General features: G+C 41.5%; 2 protein-coding genes and 1 pseudogene across 5 annotated transcripts in view; all 3 read right to left on the bottom strand.

Annotated features, from left to right (window-relative positions):
• LOC146968835 (muscle M-line assembly protein unc-89-like) overlaps positions 1-11,409 on the bottom strand; it is a 118,593-nt pseudogene that overhangs the window by 11,418 nt on the left and 95,766 nt on the right. The window lies entirely within an intron of this gene.
• peli3 (pellino E3 ubiquitin protein ligase family member 3) overlaps positions 1-11,409 on the bottom strand; it is a 62,664-nt gene that overhangs the window by 37,456 nt on the left and 13,799 nt on the right. The window lies entirely within an intron of this gene.
• LOC146968841 (uncharacterized) overlaps positions 10,827-11,409 on the bottom strand; it is a 4,093-nt gene continuing 3,510 nt past the window's right edge. For both annotated transcript variants that reach the window (XM_085760222.1, XM_085760223.1), the window contains exon 8: positions 10,827-11,041. In XM_085760222.1, the coding sequence (XP_085616348.1) occupies positions 10,929-11,041 (113 nt within the window). In that variant the 3' untranslated portion in view covers positions 10,827-10,928. The remainder of the gene's footprint in view (positions 11,042-11,409) is intronic.

Raw genomic sequence — 11,409 nt, 5'->3', positions numbered from 1 at the left:
AAGGTTGAATATGTAGAATATTTATTAAAAGCTATATTTTTTCAAAAATAATACATCCATGGGGCCTTTAGAGGGGTACAGAATGAAAATATTGCTTTTCCATAAAAACATTTTTTTTAGTCTGAATTATTATTTTTAATTTTTTTGACGGGCTCGACAATGACTATCTGTCAACGTTCTGTTTACATTCGTACCTGCCTGTAGCCGACATGTGGCTCAGTTCTCCGCTGTTTTCCTGCCTCCTCCCGGTCATGTTTTCAACCAAGCCTTTTTAATAATCAATCGGTGGATCAATGGATTATCATATACTTGTTAGGATGGGTGTATTTGTGTAGTCTTATCTGTCATAAACACGTTTATCGTCGCGGACTTTCGGTGCCACGGAGCTCCTTTTTTTTTTTTTTTCCAACTTGACGAGAGCAGTGACTGCGGAGGCTCTGAGGCTCTGAGCAGCAGCGGTGTGGAAGGCAGAGAGCCTCCACTCTCCCTGTAACAAGCTACAAGTCATTTATTATGCTGTTAATGACGGTAAAAATGAAACATAAGGTAAATATCCTGCTTAGCTCTCCTCCTCTGCTGTCCTCTGATCAGAGCGGAGTCCCTAGCAACGGCCCGTTTTACCTAGCAACGGTCTGGCAATCGACTGCTGGAATTCTTTTTCTGTTGTTTTTCTTGTATTTCTACCAAGTGGCAACCCTCCGTGACGTCACCCATTGGTTTGTGAAGGGCCGTTTGTGAAGCCCGGAGATTGGCTTTCAGGGCGCCGCCATTTTTGATTTTTGGAGCCAGAAGAAACCATATTTGGACAAGGGGGCGGAGCTAAGGAGGTCGAGGGGCGGGTCGGACCCGTGTCTCCGAGGCTGCTAGTTTACCCAGCAACACCGGCTAACTGCCGAGCGGCTACGCTGCTAACACCGTTAGCATCTACAACTCGAGGTAAACTTCATATTTAACGGTGAAAGTAATCTCAGAAGCTTATTAAATACATGTCCATGTTTGAACTACATATACATAGACCCCATGAGGAGTAATGTGTCACGTTATTGTAGCCGATGTTAGCATTAATAAGCTAATGTAAAGCTGTGAAACGTATTTTGATATTGTTTTAAATTGTTTTACAGAACCCAGAGACTAGTTTCTGTCTCAGACTGTAAAGCTGCAACACATTAACTGTCATGGACTGAAACTGGTGGGTGACGACGGCTCCTGGACTTGACGTTACCTCACCTGCATCACCGATGATCGGCTGCTGGAGCTCCGACCTGTCGACCACGTTACAGCATTCACCCAGCTATTAGCTATTATTTTACATTCCTATTATATATATGCACATATTTTTTGCAGGTTACCAACATGATGATGTACTGGAAATTCAGCTAATATAATACAAGCTTGTCTGACAGTATGGCTCACCTTTACATCATCAACAGCTCATAAAACGTTTTCAATGCTGTGAAATGCTTAAATTACTAGTGCAGTTTAAACATGAAATTAATTTATTTACTAAGATTTGCTTTACTGATTTTTAATGGGCCTTTACAGTAACATTAACACCACGACACACTGCTGTAATCAATAATAAATTCAGGAAAAAACTTTCCAGGACTATTTCTATGTATGCTTTCACTACACACAAGAAAAATACAAATGTTTAATCTTGTTACCCTCCTTGAAATAATAAAGCATCCAGAGATGAATATCAGAGCTTGTGCTTTCCTGATGTGTCTTGTCAACTAATCTATGATACTGAAAACGATAATTCACCAAAGTGTCACATTACATTGACCATGAGGTTATGGTAAATATGTAAAAGAAATACTACAATTTAATCACAGTAACTTTCTTTATTATTACATTTTCAATGATAACAATCATCGACTGAATAAAACATTTGTATTAACTGGACTATGAAAATAGCTGCTTCCAAATCTTCACTGTCAATTTTAAGTTCATCCTAAAAAGTGTGAGGTCAAATGTGGGCATAGAATAATAAACAAACAGTTGGTCTGTTCTCTCATCAGAGGTTTTCTGGTTTCATCATCATCACAGCTCCACAACTTCACATGATGTCCTCCTTCTGTTGGCACCGGTCACTCAGCTCTCACAGTGGCTCCTTAGAATCACAGAAAAACACAAGAACTTAAATTAAAACATGGCAGGTGCATGACTGTCTGCTTCAATTAAAGACATTTGTGTGTGAATTTACAGCAGTAAATGACAAACCCCCACCTCTATGTTGTATTTATCAGTACAGTATGACACCAGCAAGCCTGGGGGGTTTGCAGCTTGTAGACCGATCCTACCGATCACTGTTCTGCCAACATGACGCCGTGGTCGTTAAATATTAAACCGGATTTATCCCGGTCCGGTAAAAGTCGGAGACGAGCTACGGTTAGCATGGCTAACACGGAGCTAACGGCGAGCTAACAGTGAGCTAACGTTAGCCGTGTGACTCGATTATTCACATTAACTATAAATTAACTTGTCTTGGACGGTGACAGTCTCATGTTCTCCGGTCAGAACACACCGGAGAACACACGGGAAAGTAATCAGTGGTCTTCTGGAATATACAACAAATTAGATATAATTTTTATGCGTTCAGAAAAAGAAAAAAATACTCACCGAACCGTGATATCAGCTCCCTCCGGGCCTGTTAGCACCGTCGGACAAGGTGAAACGAAAACTGGCTGAAATTAATTAACTGCCAGCACTGCACCTGTGCTGTCTATCATCCACACATATCGACAAAATATCAGAAATTAAATTAAAACTGACTGAACACAATACGCAAACGACGGGAGGTCCCCTCCGGTGTTAATCCTCGGTGTCTGATCCACTGTGTCTGACCTGTGACGTCTCAGTCATCAGGCTGTCAATCATATTCCGTGCTGGACGGTGATTGGTCAGTTATACCAACCAGGAAGGACTAATATCTAAATAATTATAGATTTTTTTTCAGAAGGACCACCAGGTCATATTTAAGGATGATGAACTTTAGCTGTTTAGACCGTTATCAGTTGAGAAAAAAAATTATTGAGCGAGTATTTCATGATTGAAAATGAATGGGAGTGGATTGGAACCAGGGCTTTCTGCAGCCACCCCCTGCAGGATGCGGCTGGGATTGCACGTAAAGTCACTTCCGCATAGGCTTCACTTTTCAGACCGGAAGTCTACGTCCATTTTTTTTTACAGTCTATGATTTCTACATAGTCAACCTTTAATGACACTTAACTGTATGTTTGATGTCCCATTGGCTCTTTAGGAGCAGAACAGCAGGTCCGCTCTGACCAATCAGAGGCGATCTGGCGATAGTAAGTCCCGCCTTCCTGTTGCCATGCCACCGCGGAGCGTGTGTGAGCCTCCGGTCCGTGAGGAGAGACATCAGGAGAAAACTTCAACAGAGACGGTAAACAGTTGAAAAGTCACCAAAACCTGACAAGATATGGTCTAAACAATATTTTGTTGAATTCTGCTCGGAGTTTATCCAGATAGCAGTAAGATGCCGTGTAGAAAAGGTTTGTTAGCAACTGCTATCCTGCTGCTAATAGCTTCAGCTAGTAACTGTTAGCTTCCACATGGTCTTTGGTGTGTGTGTGTGTTTCTCTGCTGTGCTGCCAGGGAGAAGTTAATTCATTTAAATACTTGCTGTGTTTATGTTTTATGTTTTAGATAATGTTGGGCTATATATTGGGCCCTCATGTTAAAAAAATCTTTACTTTTCTTTTCTTTTCTCTTCTTCTTTTCTTTACTTTTCTTTCTGGTTGAAACTGAGTTAATGAGTATTAAAGGTTGAATATGTAGAATATTTATTAAAAGCTATATTTTTTCAAAAATAATACATCCATGGGGCCTTTAGAGGGGTACAGAATGAAAGTATTGCTTTTCCATAAAAAAATTTTTTTTAGTCTGAATTATTATTTTTAATATTTTTGACGGGCTCGACAATGACTTTCTGTCAACGTTCTGTTTACATTCGTACCTGCCTGTAGCCGACACGTGGCTCAGTTCTCCGCTGTTTTCCTGCCTCCTCCCGGTCATATGTGTCTGTTTTCAACAAAGCCTTTTTAATAATCAATCGGTGGATCAATGGATTATCATATACATGTTAGGATGGGTGTATTTGTGTAGTCTTATCTGTCATAAACACGTTTATCTCCGCGGACTTTCGGTGCCACGGAGCTCCTTTTTTTTTTTTTTTTTCCAACTTGACGAGAGCAGTGACAGCGGAGGCTCTGAGGCTCTGAGCAGCAGAGAGCCTCCACTCTCCCTGTAACAAGCTACAAGTCATTTATTATGCTGTTAATGACGGTAAAAATGAAACAAGGTAAATATCCTGCTTAGTCCTCCTCCTCTGTGTCCTCTGATCAGAGCGGAGTCCCTAGCAACGGCCCGTTTTACCTAGCAACGGTCTGGCAATCGACTGCTGGAATTCTTTTTCTGTTGTTTTTCTTGTAATTCTACATAGTCAACCTTTAAGTAGTCATTTGTGGAAACATTTATTACAATTTGAACTCATGTAGATGTTATATTGTTGAAATTTCCATGCAACTGAGCTGATAAGACAGAGGATAAAGCATATTAACTATTATTTGTTCAGTTCATGTTCAATGCAGTTCATAATGTTAATAGAACAGAGTAGAGTTGAGATATTGATGCTATTGTTCTGACACAGGTGTGTTTTTTTGTTCCCTTCTTGTATTTATTTTCTTGTCCTGGCTTCTGGGATTTGAATGTTCAGTGATGCTGATGGTGAGCCTTCCCAGCTGGAGCTAAAAAGGAAGACAGAATTACAAGAAGATGTCGTGGCCATCGGATACATTCCTCTCCCACTGTACTGGTTGGTGCGGTAGGCCAGACAACAAACACTCACATAAACACACACATAATCCCCATTCCCCCAATCCCCATATATACATACTTTTTATATTCAAAATACACATAAATGCCTATGCCTGCTACATACATTACCAAAGTAAGATAAGTAATACAAGTGAAACGAAATAAACACAAATACGAGGCAAAGTTTCCAGTTCAATTATACTTTATTGGTTAGTCAATTTACTATTTTAAAATACAGAAAGATATACAATTATGCACCATTTACTAAATGTAGAGAGATGTTCACTTACTAGATAGAGATGTTATTGTAATAAAGTAAATTAAAATGCTTAAAAGGTGGAAACCCAAACGCAGCAACTGTCTGGTGGTGGTTCTGTGGCATGGGGTAAAAAGAAAAAGAGATGGTATTATTAATATACAAAACAGTTATGACAAGATTCATAAAGCAGGCTGTAGCTACATGGAGGGCTAGTGTCCACTAATCCTTATTCACCACATGCTTCCCTTCACCAGCAGAGACCTTCACACAAGCACAGCAAGCTAACACCTCAGCAGCACTATTCTAAAAAAGAAAAAAAAAGCATAAGGCACTCTAATGTTACAAAGACAGATGTTTGTCTTACAAGTACACACTGTTTACATAAGATAAAAAAGGTAAAACATTAATTTATCTGCTTTATTATACACAACACTCAGCACTATATATGCTCTTGGAGGCAACAACAAATTTACTCTAAAAGGCAAAACAGCAGCAAACTATCCTGAAAGAAAAAAATAAACACAGGTTAGAAACAATAACCAACCTCCTGAGGGGGCCTCAAATTGGATCAATTTATATACCATCTCACAGCACATAAACACACGCCACTCAAAATGTCTTAAAATGTGGTACCCACAATGACCACATCCCCCTACCCCGTAAACAACAACGGGCGATTTGCAATGACATCTCAGTAGTAAACCTCCGTATAGGGGCTCCATGTCATTCCCATGATCCCATCTAACTTTAACCTGTATGAAGCACCTAAGTTATCATTCTGGAAGTCAAAGTAAGCTGAAGGAAAATGAGGAGGAGCTATCCGCCTGGGAGCGCAAAGAGAAGAAAAGAAAGAGGCTGAAGAAAAAAGAAAGCAAAGCAGTGGTAAGTGGAGCAGATAATGATGATTAAGTAACAATTAAGTAAATAACTGCTGTTATTGAACAAATACTGTTAGTCTAACTAACAGTGACCACTGTGTTAGACTAACAAATGTTAAAGTTGAGTTAATTACTTCACGTTTTTGGTTAGTTACAGTAGCTAGCAAGTCGGACTGACTGACCTGATCTGATTGATTGTCTGACTGACCAACTCGGTGTGTGTGGCTCTGGTAGGGCCACTGGACTCGGTTACGGTTGTTAAGTTACAAAAAAATGCAAGGTTATCTTAACGTTTATTGCTGGCTTCTTTGGCAGCAGGTAGCAACACTATTTACTTGCTAACTAGCAGGGTGAAGTAAATAAGCTGGTTTAGTATGTTACAGTATTGAAATTAGTATTCAGTATCATAATAATATGAAAGTGTAAGCGTTAACGAGCTATGGGTGCTATGAAATCAATGAATGATTAAAGCTATGCCCAAAGAGAACATTTTAAAAATCACTCTCTTATCTCTCCTCAGGATCATTGTTTAAGTTTCTGACACCAGCAAAACAGAAGGATAAAGTGCCCCCTCCAAATGCTGACGATGAAAACTGTAAGTTCAATATTCTGCGTCATCATCAGCACATATTCATTATTGTAGAGGTGGGAAACATCAGTCATCTAGTTTTACAGATGTTGGCTCCACACATCTGCGACCGCCAGTGACCACGATGATCAACAACACACATCACCACTATCACCGTGCATGCACCAAAGGTTTCTATGAACTTTTGGGGGCCGCAGTAGCCCATCATGTCATTTCCCAACAAGCTACAGATATGATTCATTACTTAGCAAACAACAGTACAGTACAGTGCGGATCATAAACAACACCAACACCACAACACGGACTCCTCATAGGCTACTCCTCCTGGAATCATCTATAAGCTTTTGGAGACGTGAACATGAGGATCTTAATGCGCCAGAAACGCTTCACATCTGTGTCCGTGATGATTCAAACATGGCCTCTTATTATTCCTGCTCTGTCTGTGCAGATTGTAGCGGATTGCGTTTTCCACGCTGCCATGCTGTGTGGATGATGGTGGTGATGATGTAGTAACGTGATCGGATTTGGCCGTAAACAGGTTTCACATTAAATAACAAGGGAGGAAGAGAAGGAGGGGGAGGTGGAGGAGGAATCAGCATCCCCTCCATATGTGGCCTATGATTTCTTCCTTGTTTTCCTGTAAATAAACACTCCTCCTCCTCCTCCTCCTCCTCCTCCCTACAGGACCAGCCCAGCAGACAGCAGGGCCTGCCGGCTGCTCCCTGTAGGACGGAGCCGCTACCCACGGATCATTCACATAAACAGGCCCCGTACCCGCTGATGTTTGCCAATGGAGGTCCGGGACCGGCTCGGGTCTGCGTGTAATTCCTCCCCTCTCTCTCCCTCTTTCTCTTTCTTTCTCTGTCTCTCCCCCCGTCGCCCCCCGATCTGGATGTGAGCGTGTCAGTCCCCGTAAGGCCTAGGAAGCGCAAAGACGGAGCTCAGGAGAGTGGAAGAAGAAGAAGAGGATGATGGAGGAGAGGAAGAGGGAGCACAGGACATCTGGAGCAGGAGCATCGCCTCTCCTCCGTTCACGTTTCACCGGAGACTGAGACACGTTCATTCCTCCCGACTTTAAGAGCAGACAGCGCGATGTCACGCCTCTCTCTCTCTCTCTCTCTCTCTCTCTCTCTCTCTCTCTCTCTCTCTCTCTCTCTCTCCCACACCTCCCCTCCCAGATTCAAATGTTCACTATGTTTATTGTCTGGAGAACGACAGTGAATCCAGTAGCCTATGATACAATCCGATAAGAATAGAAAAATATAATTCATTAATTCAAATGACAAATTAAAATAGGCCTAGATAAAGATACAGTGACACATCAGGAAGAGTGCAATGTAAAAGAAAAAAAAGAAAGAAAAGCCTTTAGTCCGTATGTGCAGCAAGTTATTATGACCCATAGCTGAGCTTTGTTGATAGGCGCCATCTAGTGGCCGTAGTGATTATGACAGGACTAAATGGAAAACACAGAAATGACAGTGGTATCTGACTCCCATATGAAACCCACAGGCCCAGCATTAATTAGTGGGTTTTAAGGGGTTTTGAATGAAGTGTTGGCATCTTTTCAATTTGACATTAAAGACTTTTATTTTGAAAATTTGTTGCAAAAAGCATAATTACATTGACCATTATTTGGTTTCTGGAAACAATAAAAGGAGGAAACATCCACCACTCTCTCTCTCTAGGTGATGAGAAGCTTGAGGTCAAGGTTGACCCTCTCGTCTCTGCAGCACCGCAACACAAATGAGCTCCATGTTGTTGTTGTTGTTGTTGTTGTCCTGCTTGTTGTTTTTATGAGACCAAAAACAAATTTCCACACGTGGACAATAAATGAAACTAACTAACTAACTAACTAACTAACTAACTAACTAACTAACTAACTAACTAACTAACTAACTAACTAACTAACTCACTCACTCACTCACTCACTCACTCACTCACTCACTCACTCACTCACTCACTCACTCACTCACTCTTTATGACTGATAAGACACAAATATACACAATGTAACATTATGATAAATAACATTATCCACCGCTCCATGCATTGATTTCTCACCGGCTTCGTTGAAAACAAATGCACATGGCCGGGAGGAGGGTTAGCAAAACAGTGGAAAAGCGACTGCACTGACATAGTCAGGGGTGCACATAACTTTTTAGTGAGCTACTCAGATGAAAACCAGGAGATAGAGTTTGGTACTCACACCATAAGTCTGACACCCGTAAAGTAAGCGACCACATAACGCCAGTAGCCTGTAAGTTTTAGAATTGATTTTAAGATTTTACTGCTGGTTTTTAAGGCCTAAGGCTCCTAAGGCTAATGTTAATGTATTGTTATATTTTCCAATGTATTGATGAGCACCTTGAAACCTTGTTTTGAAAGGTGCTCTATAAAATGATTTTATCAATTATCATCAAAGGTCTGTGACTAGGCTTGTGCCGAATGGCAACCCGATCCTGTTTTGGCGACTGAGAGGATGATCATTAATGATTTTTTTTTTTTACATTATAAAACACACGCGAGCTGCTACAGCTGTGCAGCACCACATCCTCTGAGCTCTGGATCGACTGATTGGTGCTCAGATTGCAGTTAGATCTTTGCATCTTTAACTCTTTTTATACAAAGTGCAGCCAAACACCAGGCTGAACAGACAGAAACAGCAGAGCTCCTCTGACTGCTCGGCTCAGCTGCAGGTGAGACGGCTGGAGACTGCAGTTTATTTTCATTTTTTAGCGGCTGGAGGTGACACATTCAATTCAATTCAATTCAATTCAATTCAATTCAATTCAATTCATTTATTAAGGACTGCACAACAAGTCGGCAGAATTTGCTTTCGGCACAGCATAGTGCCAGCACATAGTACTGTGTGGCAACAGACATCAGTTATACATTTAACATACATGAGCAGACATCGACATTAAAGCAGACATTTACATACAGACTATACATTTAACACAGATGGAGTATGGAGATGAGTGGAGTTCAGTAGCCTGATGGCAGTGGGAAAAAAGCTGTTTTTGAACCGGGTTGTTTTTGTTGAAATGGACCTGAAGCGTCTGCCAGAGGGCAACAGTTGAAACAGGTGGTTGGCTGGGTGTGTTGAATCAGAGATTATTTTATGTGCTCTTGTTATTGTGCGTTTATGGTAAAGTGAATCAAGTGATGGGAGGGGGGTGTTTGTAATTAGAGATGCTTTTTTTATGATACGTTGGAGTTTGCTGCGTGAGTGAGTGTCCAGACTGCCGTACCAAACTGAGATGGATGCTGTGAGGATGCTTTCTAGGATGGCTGTGTAGAACTGGAGGAGGAGATTGCGTTTGACTTTGTATTTCTTGAGCTGCCTGAGGTGGAATAGTCTTTGGTTGGCCTTTTTTATTATATGGCTTGTGTTATAGTCCCATTTGAGTGTGTTGCTGATATGAGTGCCCAGGAACTTGTAGGAGTCTGTGATTGTGATAGGTTGTCCAGAGATGAGGAGGGGTGTTTTGAGGGGTGGTTTGCGTCTGAAATCTGTTATGAGTTCTTTGATTTTAGAAGTGTTAAGTTGGAGGTTATTGTCCTGGCACCAAGTTACAGCTTGGGCCACCTGCTCTCTGTAATGAGTTTCGTTGTTGGTGATGAGTCCAGTTATGGTTGTGTCATCTGCATACTTATAGATGGAGACTGTCCTGTGGTGAGATGTGAGGAGGTTGGTGTAGATGGAGAAGAGCCAGGGGGAGAGGACACAGCCCTGGGGGGCACATGTGTTGGTACGCATCATTCCCTCATTTTTGTAGCACATGCGTATCTGCGTACCAGTTATGTGCTGCACCCCTGGACATAGTTCCCTTTAACATTATCAGGTCTGATCAATACTCAGTCAACAGACTGTGAGCAGTAGGACTCAGTAGCGTCCTCTTGTCTTCATCCATCGTCCATCAGCTCCTTCACCTTCATCTTCTCTCTTGTCCAAAGTCAGATTCTTTCAATAATCATAAATTGATCAACAGACCAATCAGTCTGATTGATCAGCCATCAGAGGAGATGGATCAGTGGATCTGCTTCTGTCCTTTAGGTCGACTGTTTCAGCTCTGACCTGAGTTCTCTCTGTAGACGAGACAGAAGACAGTGAGACAGAGACAAACAACCAGAGACAAACAAACAACTCTGACCTTTGACCCAGAGAAACACGTATGTCTCTCTCTCAGTAAGTCTAGTTGATATGTGCGCACGTAATATGACACGATTGTACCGGCACACACACACGCATGCATGCACACACACGCACACACACACCCACACACACACACACACACACACACACACACACACACACACACACACACACACACACACACACACACACACACCAAAACATCCTACCTACCTGTTCTGTCTTTTATGAAACTTAAGGCACCAGGCGACACCAAGAGGAACAACCACTAGAACCAGGAGACCACACAGAACGAGGACTTCAGCATTGGTAGAGAACTTTTCTGTGGATGAGATGAAGCAGATCTGACCTCAGACCAGTATCCACAGTTATGACCTTTGACCTCTGACCTCTGACCTGTATCCTGTACAGGGTTTCTGCAGGTTTCACCAACTCAAATTTAAGAGTTTTTAAGACGATTATGAAGACCAATAGCACGACATAGAAGAAATGTACAAAAGAAATGCAGTCACAAAATTACAAAGTAAGCAAAGTAAATGGGCTGCAATAAGTTGTGTGTCGGGCTCATTTGTAGTTGTAAATACATCCAATAAAGCACGATTAAGGAGGGGCATTTTATTGAGCATTTGAGGTAGCATTACATGGGTGTAGGAAAATTAAGACCTATTTAAAATTATTTAAGACTTATAC

This window comes from Trachurus japonicus, chromosome 18 (assembly GCF_045865225.1).
Source record: "Trachurus japonicus isolate A0001 chromosome 18, Traja_1.0".
Lineage (NCBI taxonomy): Eukaryota > Metazoa > Chordata > Actinopteri > Carangiformes > Carangidae > Trachurus > Trachurus japonicus.
The sequence above is the reverse complement of the archived record's forward strand: the minus strand, read 5'-3'. Positions and strand labels throughout refer to the sequence as shown.